The sequence below is a fragment of the Phyllostomus discolor genome, chromosome 6, assembly GCF_004126475.2.
Source record: "Phyllostomus discolor isolate MPI-MPIP mPhyDis1 chromosome 6, mPhyDis1.pri.v3, whole genome shotgun sequence".
Classification (NCBI taxonomy): Eukaryota; Metazoa; Chordata; class Mammalia; order Chiroptera; family Phyllostomidae; genus Phyllostomus; species Phyllostomus discolor.
Genome location: NC_040908.2, coordinates 47,723,726 through 47,747,960, shown reverse-complemented (window position 1 = coordinate 47,747,960; position 24,235 = coordinate 47,723,726). Strand labels below are relative to the sequence as shown.

Below are 24,235 nucleotides of genomic sequence, written 5' to 3'. Positions count from 1 at the left end.
TTCTTCACACGTTTGGTTCAGAGGGATACTAAGCTGGAGCCCCAGAGGGAGAAACTGAGAAGGAAGGACTTCCTCAAATGGGGAAGTACCCTCCTCGCCAGGCAAGGTGAGAAGGGCTCCTCCAGGTATAGACAAGCCAGGGAGGAGGGGGCCAAAGTCAAACAGACATGCCAGCCTCCCATACTACCCACACTTCCTCCCAGGGAGCCCGTTACCCTCAGGTGGGCTACTGCCAGCCGAGGAAGCCCCGACATGCCTCACACAGCCTCCAGGGCAGGCCCAGCTCCCTCCAGGGTGGCATCACAGTGCTATGCTTCCGTGGACGTCTTTGTGGGCTCACCTGTCACTCGCCTGTCGTGCAGGTGGGGATCAGTTGGAGGAGACCACGGTCATAGAGTCCAGGGCTTGGGGAGGGGGAGGGTAAAGAGGAGAATTCTCATTACTGAGAGGAGACCCAGGCTGGAATAAATGTCTTCTGGGAGGCCACCGTCCCTGGGAGTGAGCAGGGTCAGTGAGGGCCGAAACTTGAGCCAGACCAGTCTCTTCCGTTGAAAGGGAAGTCAGGTGGGGGATGAGCTGACCCCAAGTCCCAGCCCACTGTCTCCCCACCAGGGCCTCCATGCTGTTCTCAGCGCGCAGAGCTTCTGTGAGGAGCGGAGGCTGGCCGGCTCAGCCTGAAGATTCAGGCACGTCAGATTTGTTTTTCCTTTGGCCCCCGACGCAGAAACGTCCACAGTCATTCTCCCTGTCTCTTTCCCCTCCAAGGCACGTCACAGCTGAGCAGGCTGGCTCTGGCAGAGTGCTGTCTTGGCCCTTACCTGACCACCTCATCCTGCTGGCCCCAAGGCCCTGCTTCCCCCTGCCCCTTTCCTGGCACCCAGCCCCCAGCCACCCCCTGCAGCCGGGCCCAGCCAAGGCCAGGCTGTTTTGGAAAAATGCTGGGAGGTGGCAGAATGTGCGGTCTTCCAGTTCCCTCCAAACTGGCGCCCCAATCCCTGGACAAACAGTGGCCGTGTTTGCCTGCCCACAACGGCCTGTGTTCTCCTTCCAGACCAGGAGATTCCGGGGGCAGTCAGCCCCGTGGGGGGCGGGCAGGCAGGCAGGCAGACGTCACTGACCTGCGGGCCCACAGGAGAGAGGCACGGACGGACTGGGTGATGACAGGCCTGCCACCCGCCCCGCCAGGCCCTCCCGCCCTGCGGTAGGGCGGTCAGACTGAGGGCAGCCGAGGACCACGGTTCCAGCACCTCGGCTGCCACACAGGACATTCCACCAGGAGAGATGGAATTCACACTCTGAAAAACTACTACCTTCCGCTGGCACACTTCCCAGTGGAAGCTCGGGCTGTTTCACTGCTGCCTCTTACCAACCCAGGAGACCTCTGTCTGAGGGAGCCCCTCGGAGCGGGCATGTGCTGGCGGGGCCGGTGGTCTGCTTCTGGTGCAGGGGCTGCCCTTTGGTTCTGCGAGGCCCCGGGAGAGTCCCTGCACTCAGAGACTTTATCTCATGGAAAATGGAGGACTCACCTGTGCTCCCCTCCCCCCACCCTGGGGAGGGCAAGGCAAAGGGGGTAGGGCGGGGAGGCCTGGATGCTTGGGGAGGGGGCAGATGAGGCAGAAAGATAGTATGCGGCAAAGGACAGATGGTCAGGGCCTGCTGAGTGTCCCTCCCTGGTGGCGTTCTGTGGAAGACGTTGGTGTTTCTCTTCTGGGTGGCCAGGCCATGCAACCCGGGGTGTGTCTGCGTTCAGAGAGAAATGCTGCAGCCACAAAAAGGCCTTTCTCAGGCCGGCTCAGGGGAGGCTTTCCCTGCCCAGGCTGCAGGAAGGGAGCCGGGCATGGCAGAGGCCGGGACCAGCCTGGGCACCGTGGGGCCTTTCGCTCCCCGGCTCCTGGTGGCGAGCTGGGGCCAAGACTCTGCCTCTCACTGCCCTCCGTCCACACCGGCAACCCCTCAGTGTCCCAGGGCTGTATGTCACGACCTTTGCTGATCTTGCGGTCACCCTCTGTGACAGGTTGCTGAGCAGCTTTCGCAGTTGCTAATCAGCAAAGATCTCACAGTTTGTCATCAGATGGGCTTGGGCAGCCCTGCAACCTGTGTCCGCTCCACACAGGTTGCCCTTTAGTGCGCCCATCCTCAGGCACTGGTCCTGAGGACCCAGTGGGGGAGGCATCTGCCCACCTCTGTTTAACCCTCCCCCAAACGTATTTGATTAGGGAATCCATTTGCTCCATGAAACAGCCTCTGAGAAGCGCCCACGTGACACGAGGCTGGGAGTCAGGGGGACTGAATTCTGCCCCTCAACTCGCCCCATGTCTGTGAATATCAGTGTAACCACAACGGACGCTGGGGACTGGCCCTGAGCTTCTGGGGCTGCCCAGTGTGGCATGGAGACACCTAGCAGGGCGGTCATGGCCACACCCTGCTGGGGGGCTGGCTCCAGCTGCCCCGCCCCCGACAGGCCCCTGGGGCCTGTGGCCCTCCAGTCACACCTCTCTGCCCCGGGGAACCTACTTGCCAAAGGGCACCGCCCCGACTTCTCTGTGCCCACGCCCAAGGATTGACAGGTTGGCCTCATGGGACAAGTGTGTCCAGGAGGAACTTCCTGCCTGCCAGGTAAGATCGGGTGCTGCTGAGGGAAACGTGGGTGGCGGGGGCACCCTTTCACGGAGGCGGAGAAGGCACACCAGAGAGCCAACGAAGGTGAGTCCCCACGGTTTATTATGGAAGCCTATAAAAGAGCCACGTCGAGTACTTTCAAAATCACAAATGCACAACATTCATTTTTAATATGCAACATGGAATATTATATACAGATTAAGACCACATGACAGCAGAAACACTCACACGGCACCAGTTTCATATCAAAACAAAACACATGAGTGCTTTTTCAATATTAAAACAACTGTGATAAAAACATATTAATATTTTGAACCATGTTTACAATAGAGAAAAATTCATATTTTACTAAATAACAAATATTTAACAGCAAAAACTTTATACTAAATATCTATTTTGAATTATAACAAAAATAGTACTTATAATAGTTTATAAAGACAGACACAAAATTATAACATTTATGAAAAAAAAGTCTTGTGTATAAAATAATATCATAGCAATCTGGGCAGGGTCGGGGCGGTGCCCAGAACACAAACGCCAGCGCCCAGCATCGAAAGTGCTTCAGTCTGCAAGCCCGGGGCAGGGAAAATGCTGCGGGGTTCTGTCTTTTGAATGTCAAGTTATAATAGTTAGGAATGGTAAGTGAGAAGACACCACCCATCTAATGCTATGTCTATAAACCCTACACACAAACTCACAGCTGGACACACAGAGGACAGACGGGTGAATTCAACATTGGAACCCTTCAGCCAGCCAGTCAAGAGCTTTCTTCATTTCTCTTATTGTTACCTTGAGACCCAGCAGGGCAAATGATCCTTCTCTCCTCCCTCTTGGGAATCCTTCGCAGCCTTTTCCCTGCCCCTGCCAAGCTGAGTATCCCAAACGGAAGGGCAGCTGAGGCCTCCCAGGACCCTCCAGCCCCCTGCCCCTCAGCAGGGGCAGGCCCAGTGCACCTCCTGTCTGAAGCTGCACTTATATGTTCCTAGATACTGTCAAGAACGATTGGTTCAGGGCAAGCTGGGTTACGGTGCATGAACCTTTCCGACACTGGGCTTTCTTGTGGGCGACCAGTTCGGGTGCACCTGCAGGTATTTTGCAAGTTCTGATGAGTCTTAACACACTTTTGCTTGCTTTTGAGAACGTGGAGAGATTAAGGGATTTTACTAATTGTTTTAAATGTCTATTTTATGCCAATAATATATGTTCCATGTTTTTTAATGGTGAAAAAGCAGGAAACAAATGAAACACTTGAGAACGGGGCATTTTAGTACAGTCCGGGGTATGAAGCCATTCCTGTAAAGCCTACCTCTGGTGGGCACCAGTGGAGGCGAGAGTGCGGGCAATGTCTGTCCACTCAATACCTTCATGGGGGCACTGGTGGTCACAGTGGTCACCTCTCAGAGAGGCAATTAGGGGGATCAAGGTATTGCATCTTTTTCTGTGTGTTTTTGATTTTCTTGTAAAGGGGATTCGCTGCTTTTACAACATCAAAAGCTGATAGGGAAACACAGAAAGCAAAGAAAAATCTGAAAACAGACAAAATCAATGAAGACTCATCAAAGGTCTGAACCAGCCCTGGTGGGGCACCCCAAATTGCCTGCACTCCAAACGCTGATGGCAGAAGCTACTCTTCCCCCCCAACCCCAGTCATCCCCGACTGGCCAACTTTCCAGCAAATCACTTCTGACAAATCGCACATACCCTCCTCAGCTCCTCCTGCAGCCTCCCGGCAGCTGCCTCGAGCCTGGGCAGAGGCCCGAGTCAGGTCTGAGGAAGGGCTGCCGTCTACACGCACCTCCCCTGGCTTTCATCTCGTCCCCACCCCCCTGAGCTGGGCTGAGCAGACAGTGGCACAGAGGTGGGAAGGGACTTCGAGGACACCTTTCCAAGGGAAAAGGGATAAGGTTAAAGAAGGGACAATGGAGGCCCTCACTCCCTGTCAGAAGAAAGAACCCGTATCCTTCCCCATACTCACTAGACGAGTGGGGGACACTAGGGAGACCAGTGACCATGCAGGAGATGGTGGTAGCCTCCAAATCCCCATGTTGACAGAGCAGGGAGGAAAGCAATGGGCTGTTTCCCCATCTCCACCAGGGGAAAAAGGAGGGGTGCTGGATTTCACCCCAGGAGTGCAGTTGAGGTTGAACCCACAGCAGGTCTGGAGCCTGGGGGAGCTGCTCAACCCTCCACCAGAGACGGGCTGGGTCACTGGCCAAAGCTGATCCCAGGATGCTGGGAGGGAGACTAGGGAACGGGGGAGGTACAATTCCAGTCCCCAGTAACGCCAAGATATGGTTGCATCAGTGAATAAATAGGGGCCAAGGGCCTTGGGTGTGTGTGTAACAGCGGAGCAGGGTGGGCCCCAGGCCACCTGAAGTGAAGGTGGGGACGTCAGTGCTCGTGTGCACGCCCAGGCCACCAGAGAGGATGCTGGGAGGACAGGGCCTGGAGCTCCTATGTTCCAACACCAGAGGAAAGAAAAAGTAGCAGCAATAGGTAATTTCAAATGTCCAAACTGGCAATGGGGATGGGACCCCTCTAGGCTGGCCGCAGTCCCCGCTCCAGGATGCTGTTCCTCCATCCCGCCAACACCAGAAGGGGCACTTGCCTCAGTCTGAGCAGAGGCAGGAAGAGGAGGGGTGCTGAAGGGGCCAACTCTTCCTTCCGCCCCCCATGTCAACCACTTGACCTCAAACTAAAAGTGTCCAAATGAAATGGGAGGGGAGGGACCAATCAGGAACATCATAAGCAAATGCTGCAGCGTGAGCTGACTGACGTTTAACACTGTAATGGGCACGCGGAGCCCCCGGCCATGCCCTGTCCCAGGAGCTAAGCTGGTGGAGACTGGAGAGAGACTGGGAGGAGCAGGAGCCAGGAGGGCCCCGTCAGTGCCCCGGAAGAACGGAGACCCTTTTGGCTTTGGGTAGGGTTTGCCAGGGAAGGAAAAATGGAAGGGCGAGGTATGGGGCTGCTTCTTCTTCCCCAGGTTCCAGCCCCTCCCACACACAGGTTTCTACCCTTCATTGCCTCCCACCCCAGGGCCTGGTCGGGCTGAGGCAGGGGTGTGGGCCAGGCCCTGTTAGACTGTGGCACTCAGCATGGCCTCCGTCTCTGGCAGGATCTTGTTCTGGTTGGAGTCCAGGCCAAAGAACTTGACACTGAGGCCATCCACGGGGTGCAGGACAGGGACCAAGGTGATGCGGGGAAAGGTCCGGGTGGCCAGCTCAAAGCGGCTCGTGCTAGCCAGCTCCACTGCCAGCACCTTCAGGAACAGCTTAGCCAGGTGCTTGCCCAGGCAGGTCCGGACACCACCGCCGAAAGGGAGGTAATGGAATCGGCCGTCCTTGTCTTCACTCCGAGCCTGACCGAAGCGGTCAGGGTCAAATACGTTCACGTCTTTGAACACAGGCGCTGTGTCATGAGTATCCCGGATGCTGTACATGACACTCCATCCTTTGGGGATCTGGAAACCCTGGTGACAGGATTGGGGGAAAGGGGGTCATGAGGACCAGAGGACACCAGAGGGCCCAGGACTGCCTGCCTGCTAGCCCCCCACCCAGATGTTCCTAGAGACATCCTGCTGTGGACCTCCAGGCCTGGCCAGCAGCCCTCAACATGTTAGCCCAGTCTCTTATTTTACAGTGTCCACGTGTAACTTAATACATGACACAGGAGCTAGTTCATCTTACTCAGCATTTGGGACTGGGTCTTTCCCATTGGACTGAAAGTTCCCTGAAAAAAAGGGGTGTCTCCTCATCAGATGAGGTACCCTGAAGGGGATTCTGGTGTTTCCCATCCACAGCCCCCCACACTCAAGCTAGTGCTCCCATGGGCCCCTTGAGGCAGTGCCCCGAGGACCCAGACTCACATCGAGCTCGAAGGTCTGCAGCACGGTGCGGTAGCCACCAGAAATGGGCGTGAAGAGGCGCATGACCTCCTTGATGACACAGTCCAGGTAGTGCAGGCCACTGAGGGTGTTGAGACGCAGCGTGCCCTCGCAGGGGCAGCCACCACTGTGCAGGATGCCGTGGGCCCGCAGCTCCTCCCGAAGCTTCTCCAGCACAGCTGGGTGCTTCAGTAGCTGCATGATGAGTGATGTGCTGGCACTGGCCGTGGTGGCATAGGCTGCAAAAATCAGCTCCAGCGTCCCGTCCTGCAGTGCAGAGGAGAGCACCATTATGGATCGACTCCGTGGCAAGCCCAGCCTGGGGGCCACCTCACTCTGCCAGGGTGCCCCGTGGCCCCAGGGTCATTTAGCTGTGTCCCGCCTGCTTCCCCTGAGCCTCTTGTCACTGTGGCATTTGGGCCACAGTGGACACAAGTCAGAGGGTCAGTGCCCTGATTGGACAGCAGATACAGCTGCCACAGCCAAGGGCAGAGGCACTAACCTGCAAGTCCCCTGGGGCTGGGCCATTTCTCACTCTCTGCTGGATTCCAGAGCAGTGAGCCCCAGCAGCCTCATCAGTGCAGGGAGCTCACAGAAAAAAAGAAAAAATCCCAAGGAGCCAGGCACTATGCAGGTGAGTAGGGTGGCGGTTCCGGTCGAAATCCCAACCTTCTCATTCCCAGGAGGACATCGGGGTTTGGGGGGCAGTGGGGCCTGGGGCCACACCCACGAGGACCTGGAATGGGACTGCAGTGAGAAAGCTGAGGGGACTTCCCCAGGATACCCTGGGGAGCAAGACATCTGGGCCACGGGTGCCCCGTGGAAAGGCCTCAGCAGGCCATCTCATTCCAAGCCCCGCATTTCACAAATGTGGATGCCAAGCTCAGAAAGGAATGAAGGGACCTGGGTCCCTTACTTGCCATGGCACCACCTGTGAGTCAAAACTTCTCATGAAATGGCAATCATCTGGGCTCCTTCTTGGTGCACCAGGAAAAAATAAAAAATGGCAGCTAGAAGAGGGGAAGCAAAAATGGAGGGTGGGAAGTTGGCCACCAGTCTCAGCTGGCACCTGGCAAGTATGTGGAGGGCAGAGTCTAAACCAGGACAAACTAAATGGATCCCTTTTCAGGAACCAGGGAGAAGGGGCTGGAGCCATCCCCCCACCAGGCAGCCCCAGTGTGGAGCACGGGGCACTTGTGCAGCCCGCCAGGGCGGCCCCCACCTTCAGCTCCTGCATGGTCATCTCCTTCCCGTGCTCCTTGCTGCTCTCAATGAGGATGTCCAGCGCGTCCGAGTAGTCCTTGCCCTGCGTGCACTGCAGTTTCTCCCGGATGGCCTTTTCCAGGCCCTTCTGCAGGGTCTGTCGTGCCTGAATGCCCTGGAGGGAGAAGGGGACCATCCTGTCACCCGAGAGGAAGGGCAGGGCCACCAAGGGCCTCCTCCCAAGATGGAGTGGGGTAGGGGATTCCTATGAGAATTTCCCCTCTCAGCCAGAGACCACTGGGTGAAGCCTCCACCCCATCCTCCTGTTGTTGCTCCCCTCTGTGTGACTGGTCACTCCTCCCCCGGGGTGGTTCATGAATGCCCACCTCCTCTCCTCTCAGGCCCTGGCACTCACCCGCCGGTAGCCACTAAAGGGCAAGTCGACAGGCAGGGAGAACACATTCTCCACAAACTGCTGGTAGACCTCGAAGAGGCGCCCGAGGTCCTCTTCAGGGATGCTGAAGCCCAGAAGTACGCGGATGGCCATGCGGAAGGTGAGTTTCTGTGCCTCCTGATACACGTTGATGGCCTCGGGGTGGCTGCTCCAGGCACGCAGCGTGTCCTGGATCACCAGCTGGATCTTGGGCAGGTAGCTCTCCAGAGCCTCGTGGCTGAAGATCTTGGAGAATATCTGGAGGCCAGAGAGGTGGGCAAGCTGGTCAGATGGGCTCGGTCTGCCCTCAAGGCTCCCAGGGGCCTGGCTGAAGCGCAGGTCCCACGACTGCGATTAGGGAGGACCCCAGGTCCTCACCCTGACGGGGCTCTCCCTCCCGTCTCCCAGACACTCCCAGGGTGACCTGAGCCATCCTCTTCTGTCTTGACTCTCGGAAAAGCATGTGCTCCAAACACTAGCAAAGCCCTATGGATTGGGCAGTCCAGCTGCCAACAGGTCTGTGGGTGATACGGCTGTCCTTACCAGCTACAGGGACAACACAGAGAGGGCTGGGCAGGGCGGGGGCGGGGGCGGGGGGAGGCAGCCCTCCACTGCAGTGGCCCATCCCTGAATCCCCAGGCCGAGGGAGACGTGCCCAGGAGGGACGGAACAAGGGTGAGCAGACTGGACATGGAAGAGGAGGAAAGCAGTGGGTGGCTCTTCTACTCCACTGATGGGAGACCGAGAGAGTCTGAGGCTAGACTGCAAGTAGGACTTTCTGAGACCCAAATGTGCTCTCGCTCCCTGAGAACCATTGACTAGGTGAGGATCTTAAGGAGTTTGTTAACAGCTGTGCCATCAAAGTGTCTTCAGTGTGGCCGGGTCTGGAGGCAGGAGGAAGGGGACATGGCTTTCCACCCGAAATGATCACAAAGGTAAACAGAAGCCCTTTTAAGTCCTTGCATCTTCCCGGTCCACTTCAAGTAGCCAGGGAGCCCCTGTCACCCACTTCCCTCTCTCAGTCCTCCTGATCCCGCAGCAACCCGCCTGCTCCTCTCGCCCGGGCGCCCCAGCACACCACCGCACACCACACGGCTGCCCTGGTGTGTAGGACAGGGGAGGATGTTAGTTTATTTACTGATGGCCTGTGGGTCTCACTTGTAACCAGCAACCTCCAGTCGCTCCCACCTCCAGAGTCCGGAGCAGAAGGTAGGTGCCCTCCCCACAGCACTGTAGGGAAGGCCATGGGGAGGGGAGGGCGAGGGATAGCACAGGGGAAGGAGACGAATATTCCTCCAGCCCCTCCACCCTGCTCCATGCAAACCACACACACGCGCCCGCCCTCCCCTCCTGCCCCCCAAACACAACCACCGCACAAACTGTAAATGTGAGAATTTCCCCTGCAGTCAGCTCAAGGAGGAAAAGGTAACATTTTCCTGGCCTCGGCCCTGCATGGCTAATGGGAGGGCTGGTTTGCAGAAATAACAGTGCTGGCCCTTCAGTGGCCCAGCCAGGCATTCACAATAGCACTTTCATTCCGAAATTCCCGGTGGGCAGAGGGAGGGAGGGAGGGAGGGAGGCCGCCAGTGAGGGGCAAAGAAGCTGCACTGTTTGGGGCTGCTCCCGCTACTCAGGGACCGCTGAAAGGAAGAAGGATGATGGGAGGTGGCCAAGGGCAGCTTAGGCCTGGACCGGTCACTCACACCTTGCTCAGTTCAGGGTCCAGGGAATTTCCAGGGGGATTTCAGCTGCCACCACCCTCCACAGGGTGATGGATAAAGGCAGTGTTCTGTCTCAGCCCTCTACCCTGGTGTCCTTAGGATTCCAGTTTTAGCTCTTGGTCAAAAACTCTTACGGGGTAGGAGTGGGAGCCCTATCCCCAGAGCCCAACGCTGGCCAACTGAGGGGCCTGACAAAGCAGTAAAGGGCCCACAGAGCTAGCAGAGAACAGTGTGTGGGAGCCCAGCAGGCTTATCATCAGGGAAGTGGAAAGATAACAGTGGCTACCAAGCCTGGGGGGGGGGGGGGGCGGAAGCTGGAGGTGGGGACAAGCAGGGACAGGGAGGCCACACCTGGCCCAGAGTTAGCCCGCCCAGGGCAGACTGAAGGGTACTGCCATGGAGGGAGGGGCTGGCCAAGGCCTCCCAGCGCAAGGGAGACCTGGGCCCACAGGTGGGCATGTAGAGGGGGCAATAGATCGAGGCCACACTGAGCAGAACTGGCTAAGTCCAAGCCCGCTGGGCTCTAAGATGCAGTGGGGTGGTGGGCAAAGACAACTGGGAGCTCAGAGACAGGAGTTTCAGCTCCAGGAGCCAAGTCACCCCCAGCCTCAGTTTCCTCATCTATAAAAGGGTGAGGCTGAGCCAGGCCACCTCTTTCTCCTTTCAGCGTACACAGCACACAAACACCGGTGTCCCTATGTCCCTAAGTGGATGCTATCCCCTCAAAGAAGCCCAGAATCCGGCCCTGCACAAGCTGCCCAGTAAGTGCCTAGCAGGTCCCCACTCACACACCCTACATGGGCTACAGTGGCCCAGGAGGAGCCATCTCGGGGCGACCAAAAGGGGAGCTCTCAGGGTCCCCAGTGCAAACTCAGGGGTGGCCAGACTGGACCCACTGACAATCCCTTCCCTGCCCTCCCGACCCAAAGGTTACATTCCCTGCGCCCTCTAGCGATAGCCACCTGAATAGCTCCTTCTAAAGCCCTCAGGCCAAGGGCCAGGAGGGCAGGGAGGATGCAGGGAGCGCTGGGACTGAGCGGGACTGAGCAGAGGGACTCCAAGGGCAGGTGGTCCACACCTCACCTCTAGATGGGAAGGGATCCTGAGCAAAGTCAAGAACTGAAATGTTCCCAGGAAGGCCACCAACACCTTGTACCTGCAGGTCCCCCAGGGCTTGGGCTTCTCAAAAGAGAATTGCAGCCAGGTACAAGGCTCTTATCTTGACCCCTCAGGAAATCTAACTGTATGTTCTCTGGAGTCTCTTTTTACCTAGATGTCCCATGATTCTCCTCAGAGCCCCTCTGAAGAAGAAAATTACCCAAATGAGAAGCAAAGGCAGATTTGGGGCAGTCCAGGACCAAGGTGCTTTGCTCAGAAGTCGCCAAGCCCATGCCCTGCCTCTGCCCAGGAGAGAGCCTAAGCACTGGGGCCTCCCAGGCGCCGGGAAAGCTCCAGGCCCTCATCCTTGGGCGTGTGCCCAGGGTTAACAGCTTGGGCACTTCCCGAAGTAGGGGCAGCCTAGAAACCACCGCCCACCACACAGGCCAGGAGGAGGCGGAGGTGCTGGCCAGGGCAGAGGGAGGCTGCAATGGGGCGGGCGGGGTCAGGATCCGGGCACGTGGGAAGGCGCCCTGTGGAGCCACTCAGTGTGAAGCGGGAAAGATTCCTGTCCCGGGAGCCGCCTTCCCTGACCACAATAGTAACAGCGGCCAGGGCTGTTTTTGTTCCCCACTGGGGCGTCCCTTGGAATTCCCAAAAGTGAGACAAGAATGCTGGACAAAGGTCATCGGGAACCAGCCCTGGCCCAGGAAAAGCCCCGCAGAGGGAGCAGCAGGTATGGACTTTCCACCAGGGTTAGTGCTGGGGGAAATGAGAGCAGGGGATCGGGGAGACCTGGGGACTCACAGGCACAGGCCGGGGCAGCTTGGGCTCCTCCTGCTTTTAGGATGTTCTAGGAAACCCTCCCCCTACCTGTGTTGGTTTAACCAACAGACACTACTGGCTCAAGAGCCTAAATCTCTCTCCCCTGAATGGGAGATGATTCCACAATGAGGAGAAAAGGGGAGGGAGAGGGGACCACCAAGGGGCTTGTCAAGGCTCAAGTTCCCTATAATTGTTTTTACAAATCCTTCTCCCTCCCCTTCCCATACCTCCTGCTGCTCACCCAGCGGCCCTGGCTGGGGAGTCCTTCACTGAGCACCCACACCCCTGCACGCTGATCTGCACAGCCAGACAGCCTCCCCCTTTTCTGCTGGCCACTATGGATGGACAGACAGATGAAATGATTGGGCAGCCTCAGGAGCTGAAAGAGCCAGAGAGGGAACCCACTCCCTGGGCCAGTGACTCAGACTGGGAGGAATGGAAGCAGCTGCCCAGGAGGGTGGGGGCCTGGGCAGGCCACCCCGCCAAGCCACCGGAGCCGTGGCCTGCGGAGTGGAAAGAATAACAGAGGGCAGGCAGCCACCGAGGCAGCTGTCCGCACAGCACAGGGGTGACGCCAAGGTGTGTACTTTATACTCAAGTAAGAGGGAGGACAAGAGAGACGTCATCTTCCCAGCTGTCTGGCATTTCCAGTGGGCCTCAGCTTCACCCTGGCTGCCTCCTGAACCAGTCTCTACTTTGCGTCCCTGGTTGGGAGGGGCTGGCCCAGACCTCCCAGCCTGTGAGAGCCTCTCTGGGTTCCCATCCCACCATCTGTGAAACACGGTACCTGTCACCCATTTGCCTGCAGCTCTAATCATCTCCCCTAACTCTTCCACACACAACAAAAGCAACCGTGCAGGCGAGGGCACTACTTGGCAGAGCCACGGAATCTGATAAACTTTGCCCATTCATTCCTCTCCCAACCATAGTAAAACCCCCTCAGAAAACTGAGGACCAAAGGGGGAGGGCTTCCTAAGACCACAGTCCCAGGCATGACTGGCCACACCCACTGGATCCCTGAATCCCCTGCCTCCATTGCTCCTGGCCCAGATAAGTGGCCCTCAACCCATCCTGGGGGACCCTGTTGTCTGGCCCAAGTTTATTCTAAGGGCAAGGCCAGCTATCCTGGCTCACTGTTTTCCTTTCAGCATTTCTCAGCCCCAGGAGACACATCCCCAACCCCTGCTTTTCTGCCTGGGGAACCTGGAATGGATACATCAGTGGCAAAAGGGGCTCCGAGCCAAGGCAGATGCCGGCCAATCACTGCCCACCCCCCCACTACCACCAAGGCCACAACTGTCTCCCAAGGCTGGGAGAGTGAGCAAACACATCAGCATCATGGGCTCAGACCCCTCCCCACCCTGGGAGGACACAAAAAGAAGGGAAAAGGGAAGGGTGGTCCCCCTCACACCCAACCCACCCTCCCACTGTTTGGCATAAGGGCACACAGAGGGAGGCAGCCATCCCAGGAGCCCTGGTGGCTGGCTGTGGGTTCCCTCCCCCACTGACCTTCAGAGACATCCGCTCCTGCCACCTGCCCCCTCAGTGGCCCCAGGCCCACCAGCCGGTGCTACAGTAACTTTTGGATGAAGGACTTCAGCTGGGGGAACAAAGGTCTACGCCAGGGGCCCTCCCAGGCACAGGGCTGCCTGGCCATGCCACCAGCCTTCCCATGCAGTGCAGGTGGGAACTTCTGCCGGAGCCGAGCCTGGTGGACATGACTGAAATCAGAGGCTGTGCACCAGCCCAAAGGCCACCTAGAGATAACCCTGGCTGGCCTCCCCAGGATCCTGCAACCACGGGCTTCCTGGCTCTGCCTGCCTGCTGAAGCCTCTCCATCCCAACATAAACCCCAGGATGCACAGGGTTTCTGAGGGGAGAGCAGTGATCCTGAGCCTACACTCCACCCCCTCCCAGGATGGGGCCCAAAGGCCAGATCAGGGAGCGGTGGTTGGTGGGTCTCAATCCCTGCTTCCAAAGCCTGGGGAGCTCTTGCTCCACCTCAGTCTTGGGCACAGAAGTCCTTGTAGCCAGGGATCTAGGGCAGGAGGACCACTCCTGGGTCTCCCCAGTCCATGAGTCCCAGGCCACTGTCTGAGGTGCCTTGAAGCATCTGGCCTCTTGGTGCAAAGAGGCCCAGCCCAATCTCTCAAGAGAAAGAGGGAATGTCTGATCCTGGTATGTGGGGCAGGCATGGAGGCCTCAAGAAGTATCCCCAACTTCTGCTCCATGTCTGAAAATCCTCCCCTCGAACACGCTCATGAGACCCCAAACACCCTTCCAGGACAATACTCCAGTCTCTCTGCCATTAAAAGGAAAGGGTTGGGGGTCCTTCTCCAACAACCAGACTCACCCGGTGGGGGAGGGGTAACAAAGGAAGTGGCACAGGGTTTGGTGGTAGCTATTGAGACATAAGTCTGGCTTCTGGAGAGGACTCTTTTAGACTGGGCAAGACTTTCTAAACTTTCTCCCTGATACCCCCCCTCCTTTTGTCCCTAGACAACCAGGGCAGGAGGGACAAACACCTGGATGTAGAGATGGCTGCGAGAATCCCCTTCCCAGGACATCTGGTCAGGCCTCCCAGAGAAGGGGTGGGTCACCAGCCCCGATGGAAACAGTGACGCTCCTAGTTCCCCTGCCAGCTGGGCCCGAGCACACCTGGGCCTCGTGCCCTGTGAATGCACCCTAACCAGGCCCGACTGCAGCATGGGCTGGGTAAGGTAGTGTGAGTGGTACTGAGCAGCCCCACCCTGGCCACGTCAGGTCTGGCAGATTGGCCATTCTCTCTAGGACCAGCATATGCCCCTGTGCACCCTCCTGAGGGCAAGGACCAAATGTCCTGCTCTTATGTTTGTCCCTAACCCAAGGACTTCAATTCAGTTCAGTAAACTTAAGTTCATGGAAAACCGATTAGAGAGATTTGAAGGCAGGACCCTTTTACACAGGTCACCGAGCAAGCACCCACAAAGGAAGGGCCCTGCACCGGTTCAAGCCTGTGTCAGGATGGACTGCAGGTGTGCTGGCTGCTCCCCGTGCCCAGGGAGCTAGAGGGCAAGAGTGCCCCAGCTGTGCACCACTGGGGTCCTCGGTTTCTAGCCCCACCCCAGCGCTCCCTCCCCGTTCCCTGTGTATCTCTCTGACACAGGTCATCTATGCCATCTCCTTCCTCCTCCACTCCTCTCAAATGAACAAGGTAGGCCAAAACCCTGGAGCCTTTCCAGCAGGCCCTCCCCACCTGGAGGCCCAAGGCCCAGTCAGGAAGGGGAGGGAGGACCACAAGGCAACAGCCTCACCCAGGGTCTGCATCCCCAGGGTCTCACACTCAGATCTTGAGTAACCCTTCTTTCCTTCCAGCAACTGCTCTTACCCCTACCCTCTGACTTCTGGCAGCCCCCAGGTTGGCGGGACTGAGCAATGCTCTGCTTGGTGGCCCAGAAAGATTCGCTCCCATGGAGGAATGTTGCAGGCTCCACCTGCCTTTGCTTTGTCTCCTGATCTCAACCTCTCTGAGTCTCCATGTTTTCTTCTGTGAGAAGGGGAAAATGATTACTTTCTTGTCAAAGCCTCTATAAAGGTAAAATGAGAAGCAATCACATTCTTTGGAGCTGGGTTTCTAAGTCTCAGGCTCTCTCCTCATTCCTTGGTATGAGCTTTTGGTGGAGCCACAAAGACTAAGAAAGAAAGTGTTGAGGATATTTAAAAAGCCCCCATTCCTGAGCCTACAAGCCCCCTTCTATACACTTCCCCAAATACCCCCCACATCTGCCCCCAGGCCCTGTTAGCTGCTTCCTGCTCCAGTGAGGCAGATCAGGGAGATGATTTTAGGACCCCCTTTCCAGTCCCTGAATACAGGTTTTATTGGGAGGAGGGGCGTCGTGGGATTGTGCAGACCAGTGCACTCCATGTGGTTTTTCCTCCTTTTGTCTGCTACGGAGAACTACTCTTCACAGGCATCAAATGCTATAAAATGGATTCCTTCGTTCCCAGAGACCACCTCAAGTGCAGGCTTCTGGCAGAAGGGAGCTGCCCACAGTAGCCCTCTCCCCTCTCCTGGGCTTTGCCACTCTTCCTAGATATCCGAGGCTGCCTCTCAGTTTTCTTCAGGTTTCAAACTTGGGCGAGTCCCCTGACCCAGTGAAAAAAATGGAACGAAGAAAGGTCGTGCAGTCTCTCCTCCACCGCTTTCTGGACGCTTTAAGCCCACAGGCCGGCTCCCCGCCCGCCCACGGCTCAGCTTTCGGGTTACTGCAGTTCAAACAGCACGTGCCGCCCGCGCTCTGAGCCCCGGCGGCTGCAGCCACGGAGGCTAAGCCCTAGGAGGGGGCGGGGAGGCTCGATTCGTGCGTGCTGGCTCTCCTCATTCTCGCCTCTTCCAGGCGCTCGGGAAATCCACAGGATAAACACCCACTTTCTCTTCCTCTTTATGGGAGTGGGTAGGTGCACTTTGATCCCCTGCCGCGCCACGGCTGCTATCCCACTCCTCGCCCTTCCCCCACCGCCAGACCCCTACGCGTAGTGGTCCAAATTTCACTTCGCCCCTCTCAGACAGGGCCTTGCAACCGCTGCCCACAAGGTGCCCCCGGGCCCCCACGCCTGCCCGCGTCTCCGTTAAAGCAACCTGTGGCAGGAAGGCCAGGTTTGATTTTAGACTGATCCGTCGGAATTCCCGGGAGGGGGAGGGGGCGGGGGCGGGGCGGGGAACGTGGCAAAAAGGGAAGCGCAGGCCATCGTCCTCCCCCTTCTTTTTCCAGTTTTGGGGTGCACGGTGAGGACAGGCGTTAGTGGCCTCAAGTACTCTGTTGTCCATGCTCTGTCCAAGCCACTCCTCAGTCACCCGCTGGACCAGCACTGGGCCAGCATGAGGGCCGACCCGGAGGAGGCCTGTGCGGGCCCTTGATCCGGGATCGCAGATCGTCTAGTCAGGGAACCTTCAGGACGATGTGCAAGTGGGAGAAGAGATTCGGGTGGGGACGGCCTCAGGGCTCCAAGAACTCCTTACCCCAAGGGGGTGGACGGAAGTAGAGGGTCAGAGCACGGTTACTAGGCTCTTGGTCCAGAGCTCTTACCTTGCGCTTGTTGCGGTGGATGTCGCCAATGGAGTTGGCCACTGTGTTCGGGCCCAGCAGCATGCGCGTGCTGCGCGGCCATTCGGTGCTCACGAGGTGGTGTTCACCCATGAGGATCTTGCGGACGTTCTCCGCGCCTGTCACGCGGATCAGCGGCCGCCCCAGCAAGTGCGTCTTGAACACGTTGCCGTACTTCTCTCTCCGTGACGACTGGAAGCCAGAACCCTGCGGGAGCCACACAAGAGACCTCTCTCAGGGCACACATCTCCGGATGAGGCTTTCCGGAGGCCGGGCCTCGAGGGCCCGCGGGGGAGGGGCGGAAGACACCACCCGGGGCACCAGTCCCCAGCCCCCACTCCACACACAAACACGCACGGAGGTTTTATTTTTCATAGCATGCACAAGAACCGAGAAGTAGGGCCCAGAGGATAATTAATGCAAGGAGGCGGGAGGCCCGGGGGCACCTCGCGAGAGGCTGTTTTTAAGTAACAACTTGCGGGAGGGAAAAGGTATCCAGGTCAGTAGGAGCCGAAGCTAGAGCTTGCGCCACCCTCCCTACCACCCCCAACTCCTCCGCCTCGAGCTCCAGAGCCTTTCGGAATAAGTATTTCCAGGCTCCTGGCCACGGGCTGGCAAGACCCCTCGGGGTGGACGCAGGCCAAAGAGTATTCATAGCGGTGCGTGATCGGTGCCCATAGGCAGTCACTACAAATGTGGCCGAGGGTTTCTTCGGTTCTCGAATGTGGACCTCGAAGGAACCCGGTGGCCCTCTGCGGGCTATTCGGGGTCGAGTCAGTCACGATCTGCGAGCCGAGATTTTCCTAATGCAATTTGCCCTGGAAATAACTGAGAAGTACTTTCGTCGCCGCCCTTAAGTTTGGAACGGGAGCGCGAAGGATGGAGCTTCCCGCCGGGCGGGGCGGGGCCGGGCTGGGTTGAGCGGCCGTCGCAGGTAATTGGATCCCCGGCAGCCGCAGCGGCGGCTGTAGCGGGAGAGGGGTAGGCCCCGGCCCCGGGCCGGAGCTCCGAGGAGCTAGCTGGGCCGGCCCCTCCAAGGTACCGGAAACCGAGGGGACCTCCGAGAGGCGGGGGCAGGGGCGTCCCGCTCACCTTTGACGTAGGCGCCTGCTACCCCACCCCATATTAACCCTTATCCTGCCGAGGCAGCACTGGGTGTGAAGGGGGAGAGGCGCCACCTGTGCGGCAGTCTTGCCTGCACGCCAACAACAGTGAGATTGCGGGCTTCAGACCTCCCGGATCCTGCACCCCGAAGGGACAACTCGTCTTCCCTTGTTCCCGGGTTAGTCCCGCTCCTCGTTTTCTTTTCTTCCGCGGAAAAGTATTCTCCAGCTGGATGTGCACACACCCAGGCACTGCCGAAAAGTGACTCTGCAGAACCCGGAGCACTAATCACTTTTCCACATGCGCCTCCGGCCCGGCGCGCGACTGGGAGCGAGCCTGTAGCGCCAGCGCCTCCAGGAGGGGGGCTGGGCCGCGGGGACACCGCCCCACTCCCGGGTTGGCGGGTCGGGGAGAACAACCCCCCACCCTACCGCCGATCTAGACGGCGTCTACCCCTTTAAGAGAAATCTAAGAGACGGTGGAGGTGCGACAAACGGGGCGGGGGCGAGGGGGGGGGCTAGGGAGCGGGGTTCCCTCCCTCTGTCTGCAATACCCGTCTCGCTCGCTCAGTCTGACTCTCCGTCTCTCCTCTCCTTCTTTTCCTCTGTTTTTCTTTTCTTTCGACACAAAAGTTGGGCTGTGAATTTTCCGAGGTCGCCGCCGCCTCTCTCCTGCCCCCCTCCCCGCCTGTGATCTGCCTAACTATAATTAAAGTGCGTTTTTTGTGGCATTAATAAAGAGTTATTTGTCCGCCGTTTCCACGGTCTTCACAAAGAGGACTTTCATAGGGGCGGCCGCTCGGGCCGCGAGTCCAATTTATACAAAAATGTTGTATTTTTAGCCCTGGGCTCTGTTTAGATGGCGCACGGTGGAAATGGAGAGCCCTTGGAGGTCCCCCGTAAAATCTGATAAATGACTCCGAAAAAATAAAGCTGGATTCAGAAGGCTCCCATTAACCCCTTCAGCGCCCCTCCACACGCATCCCCCTCACCCCCATTTCCCTCCCACCTCAGAGTCTAGGGCCCCAAGGACACATGGATGGAGAGGCGTAGGCCTGCTTCCTCCTCCTCATCGTCTGCGCTGGTTGGACGCTGAGCCCCAAGGGCCCTTGTGGGATTCGGAGAAAAGGTCAGGGGGACACTGAGGGGGGGCAGAGAAAGGTCAGGAAACGGGGGAGGGGAGCGGTGACAGACCGCGGATTCCGCAGATTGGCTCTAACGAGGCAGGAGTCGGTGCCCATGTGAGTTATTTTATTTCCTAAATTCTCGGCCAAAAGCCTAGACCACCGCTGCAGTTAACCCTTTAAGTGTGGTGGTAGCGGGATCTGGGGATTTCTTTACGGGGGGGGGGGGGGTAGTCCCATTGGTTAAAGTGAACCCTACACAGTCGCACGAAGAACCTCCTCCCCCAAAGAAATGGGCTGATTCCGGGACTTGAGATGACCGCAGGGCAGAGGAACCTCGCGTCCCCTTCCCCGCCTCGGATCCGATGACACTTGGCGCCCAGCGGGGTGTAAGTGTGTGCGAGTGGATTGCACGCGTCTGTTAATTTCAAGCCAAGCTTCGGCACTTCTAAATCCACAGGTCTCTGCGTTCACCTCCCGCCTCACCTCTCCCCGCCGGGGCCGTCCGTTTCAGGACGTCCTCCGTTCTCCTAAACCTCCTCAGCGTCCGCCGACAAACACTCGTGCACGCGCGCACACAACACACCTCTCGCGGTCAACTCGAAGGTGCCCTCCTCCGCCGCCCCCCGCCCAAGAAAAAAACCTGATGTGTGTTAAATTGCAAAAGCGATTGTCTAGCACTTGACGTGTTTAATTCCAGGTTAATTTCTCTATTACCTACCTGGGTCGGGTCTCCGACTGGCCCACCCCCATTCTCGCCAGCCGCGCTGTGTCGTTCGGCGTCCAACAACGAACACACAGGCGCTCTATGGAACCCACACACGCCTTTCCCTAGCTTCTCTCCCCTGCTACACTGTCCTCACCCATTAAGTAAATAGACCCTTTTCCCCGAAAGCAGAGAACCCTCGGGGCTCGGGCTTGCCATTTTCCTTGGGTCACCTCCTTCCTCTCCCACCACAAAACACACACACTTTCTCGGACCGTGGCCCAGGGTAGTTGTACCTGGCGCACCGACGATGCGGCGGGAACACAGCCCGGGTCTTAGCTAGGCAGTTTTGGCTGCCATTGGCGCCCCCTCCTCTTCCCGACTCAATTTTCGGGTCCCAATGACACCGCCAAAGCCCAGGAAGCCGAAGGCGGCTGGGGCTTGCAGGGCAAAGGGACGGGCGCCCCACACACCCTCGCCGAGTAGCCTGAGAAGCAGAGTCCGTCTCGGAAGCCCTCTGAGGTCCTTGGACCTCTCCGATCAGTCCCTGGGCTCGAGTGCCATGCGCCAGTGGGTTCCGAACCACGCCGCAGGCAGACGGGGGAAGCCGGGGAGGCGCAGGGAGATAGGAGGGAAGGGGCGGGGCGGGGACCAGTGCCTTCAGGCTCCCGGCGCCCCCTGGCCGGCCCGCGGCATCCTCTGCCCCGCGCTTGCCGCTAGCGGACCCCGGAGAGCAGCGGAGCGAGTGCGCCCTTACCTGCAGCAGCCAGTGGCCGGTCTCTCCGATGAGCGGGAAGCCCATGGAGCCCTTGGGGATGGGCAGCTTGCAGCTCTTGTCGCGAGTGGCAGCCCAGCGCAGCTGCCACAGCTGCTGCGACACGGCCAGCAGCAGCGTCACCGACACCAGGCACGCGGCGAGGGTGGCCAGCGCCGACACCAGCTCCAAGCCCTCAAAGAGCATGTTGGCGGCCGCTCGGGGGATTGGCTGTGCGGGCCGCGTCGGGGGAGGGGAGGGCCGGACGACAAGGGACGCGAGCGGCGGGGGAGGGGAGACTCTGGCCAGGGGTCCTGGCACCTCCAGCCGAAACAGAAAAGAAGGAAGGGGGCCGGGGGAAGCGGAGTGGAGGCTTCGAGGGGAGCGGAGAGCGGGAGGAAAAAAAATGCCTAGAAGAAAGAGAGGAGACACGAGGCGACTCGGAGTGTAACTTTGTTTGTTTGTTTGTTTGTTTGTTCCCTTATAGCGGACTTAGGGGCTGCTCGAGGGGCGGTGAGATGAAGCCGCGAGTCAAGCTGATGGACTAGCTCTCCCCGCAACCATCACACTCGGAAAACTTTGGAAAACTTTGTCCAGCGGGAGCCTCTCTTGTAAGCCCCTTCCCCTGCTCAGAAAAAAAAAAAGAAAAGAAAAGAAAAAGAAAAAGAAAAGGAAAGGAAAAGAAAGGGGAAAGAGTGTAACGGAAAGAAAGTGCGATCGACTAGTCAAAAGTTTCCCCCTCAAATTCCTAGGTGGAAAAAAAATGGGGAAGTACCCTGAATCCAAAAATTCCAACGAACCCAGAAACTTGGGGGGCCGCGGGGGAAGACTCCCCAGCCGAGGCGAGCGGAGAGGCCCGAGCCCAGCGTCCCCGAGCTGCCCGGGGCGGCGCGCCTGAGCCCCTGAGCGGCCGCTGCACCCCCGCAGCGGGCGGAGCGGACGAGGCGGCGCGGCTGCCGGAGCGCGAGCGCGGAGCCCGCGGACCGCGGCCGGGACAGGACGCAGCCGGCGACAGAGCCCCGGGCGAGCGCTGGGGCGGCGGCGGCAGCGGCGGCGGCGGCGGGCGGGAGGGGTGAGGCGGGGTGGGGTTGGGGGAGGAGGTGAAAACCCGAGCTGGGCTATTGTATCAATTAAGAAAAGGCAGTCGGTCCCGGGACGCAGGCTCTCGGCTCTGGAGTTGCTGCTGGGGGAAGAAAGGGGGGAAAAGAAAAGGAAGGCAAAAGGAATGAAAGAGGGGGAAAAGCAAGAGGCAGGATTTCAGGGCTGGTGGTTTTAAAAGCTTCTCTCAATGTGAATTTGAGTCCAAAGCCAGGCGATGCGTGTGTTTATATAGAGGCGGGAGGCTGCGCCGCGGGCGCTCCGCCAGCCACCCCCCCTCCACGGCGCGCTCACAAAGCCGGAGGCGTGGTGAGAGGCCGGCGGCCCGAGCGTGTGAGCGCCCGCCGCCGCCCGCCCCGCCCCGGCCGCCCGCCGCCCGCGCCCGCCGCCCGCCCGGGACCCACTTGTAGCCGCCGCAGGATCAAACTCAGTTCACCTCTCGCCTGCTCTTCCTTCTCGCCGGCGTCTCGCTGATCCCGGCACCTACAGACGGGCGAGATGACACACACACGCGCACACGGTGCGCACTCACACTGTGCCCGCCAGGCTGCCGGGCTGCTTCCCTCCCCCTTTTCCTCTCTCCCGGGTCCGCGGCCCCCTCCTCCCGCCCGGGGTAGTCCCGCGTGGGCCGTCTCCCCAGCAGCCGAGGACTCGGCCCGACCGCCCCTCGAGTGAAGGGTGCCAGAGCCCCTGAACCGGTCTCAGGGTTCCGAGCTCCTGACCTGCGGAACCACGCCGGCTCCTTCCTCCAAGGACCCCTTGGCCCTCCCATTTGCCACTCCCAGACCCTCCACCTCGGCTCCGAACGTACGGCCCCAAACCTCAGAGAGCAAGGTCTCCCTCTACTCCGCCCTCCCGCGTCTGGCTCTTACCCTACAAGACCCCAAGGTTCCCCTCTCCCCCTCCGCGTCCTGGGCTGCGGACGCTGCAGTCCCTCCTCTAGGACACCTCAAGACCCCCTAACTTTGTAGCCCCCTCCGCCCGCCCTCCCCCCCCCCCCGCAGCATCGGAGGAACCCCGTTGGTTGTCCCGGTGAGTGTCCCGCGCCGGGGACAAATGCGGTGGCCTCGGCCTCCGGAGGCGGGAGGAGTCGGGTACAAACGTTCATTGATAGAAACGAGTAAATAAACATGCTCGGTGAGCACAGGCCACCTTCTCCTCGCTGGCCTCAGAGGGCCCCGCGCGCGTGCCTGTGCGAGGTGTGCGTGCAGCCCGGAGACGCACCTGTGTGCAGGCGTGCGTGTCCGGGAGTCGGCCCTGTGTGCCTGGGGAGCTGTGTGCTGTTCCTGAGGGTTTGTGTGCTCTCTGCTGTGTGTGTGTCTGTGCATCCTTGCATCCGTCTGTCACCGGCCTCTCTTCCAGCGTGTCTGGGACACAGGGAGCTGTGCGTGCTAATTCCACCAGCATCTAGCGAGCGCCTGGCTCGCCTTCTCCCGTGCGTCCTGTTTCCCTCGGCCCCCTGGACTCTGTCTGTCACTTTTGCGCTCCCAGAGCGATGACTTGCTATCCATCTTCAGTGTGTAAACTGAATACGGAGTGTGTGTAAACGAAACTAGCCTCCCCTTTGAACACCTCTTCTGTCCCCAGTAGGCGTTCTGTTTTAGAGTTCCCTGGAAGGGAACGAGTGTGAGCGTCTGAGGTGCGAGCGTCTGAGCTGCCCCTCCCTGTGCGAGCGCTTCCGAGGCTGATGTGGCGGGCGCAGATTTTAAAGTTGGTGTCTGGCTTCCAGCGAGAGGTCTTCTCGCCTCTCACTCTCTGCCCTGGAACCCCACCTGGTGGACAGTTATAGTACTACAGATTCAGCGGGAAGCTATTCCTGCTCCCGCTTCGCTCAATCTCTGTTCATAGCGGGAGATTCCCCCCTAGAGGGCCTGTTCGTAGGCTCCCAAAGGGCTCAGACTTCCACCCCCGGCAACTTGGGGCCCAGACATTCACAAAGTCCCTGTAAGGACCACTGTGAACCCAGAAATAAAGAGCTGGGGCACACTCTCGCAACAGGAAAGTTTCACGGGGCCAGCAACTCTGGACTGGGCACCCGGGAGTGCCGAGGCCAAAGCCACCCGTCCCCCATCTAGAGATGGAGCTGGCTGGGAGTGGGGCTGGGGGAGACTGCGGAGGCCTTTTTGTTTTGGAAAGGCCTGAGAATGCAGCCTGACCCCCCACCCCCACCCCGCCGCCTCAGATATGACACTAGCCCTGAGGTGATGAAATGGGCAAGATGACCCTGGGGGACCCACCTGTGGGGACATTCGTCTCTGAAAGGATGGACACAAAGCCTTGTAGAGATGCAAATAGGTGCACAAACACTGAGCACACACATACGTAGGAAGGCACATATGCTTAGAGAATCATTGCCAAAACTGACAACGAAAAAAGAATCGTTGCCAACAAATTCAAATAATACCTGCCTTCTCGCTACCGACTTCCACAGTCCACAAGAGGTGTCTGCTCTGCGGGGGTACAGCCCCAGAAGTCGCCCTGAATGCACTGTCTTCCTCTCCCCTCCCTTCAGGGACCAGCTTGGCGCACTTCCATCCCCTGCTGTTCAGGTGCGCAGTGGGAGTTGACATGGAGCATGGGG

At 58.8% G+C, this 24,235-nt stretch overlaps 1 protein-coding gene across 1 annotated transcript; it reads right to left on the bottom strand.

The window, feature by feature from the left end:
- Positions 1-2,693: 2,693 nt before the first annotated feature.
- On the bottom strand, positions 2,694-22,054 carry LOC114499815 (cytochrome P450 26B1). Its single transcript, XM_028516292.2, has 6 exons — positions 20,560-22,054; positions 16,852-17,076; positions 8,124-8,399; positions 7,728-7,883; positions 6,488-6,772; positions 2,694-6,091 (listed from the first exon to the last, which is right to left on the bottom strand). Exons 1-6 carry the CDS (start codon positions 20,761-20,763, stop codon positions 5,699-5,701), a joined length of 1,539 nt encoding a protein of 512 aa, XP_028372093.1. The 5' UTR covers positions 20,764-22,054; the 3' UTR covers positions 2,694-5,698.
- Positions 22,055-24,235: the final 2,181 nt, after the last annotated feature.

Coding starts and splice junctions, on each gene's coding strand:
- LOC114499815 (XM_028516292.2), bottom strand. CDS start 20,763: ATGCTCTTTGAGGGCTTGGAGCTGGTGTCGGCGCTGGCCACCCTCGCC. Junction 8,400..16,851: donor TCCACCGCAACAAGCGCAAG/GTAAGAGCTCTG, acceptor TCTGGCCTCCAG/ATATTCTCCAAGATCTTCAG. Junction 6,773..7,727: donor TGACCATGCAGGAGCTGAAG/GTGGGGGCCGCC, acceptor TCTGCACTGCAG/GACGGGACGCTGGAGCTGAT.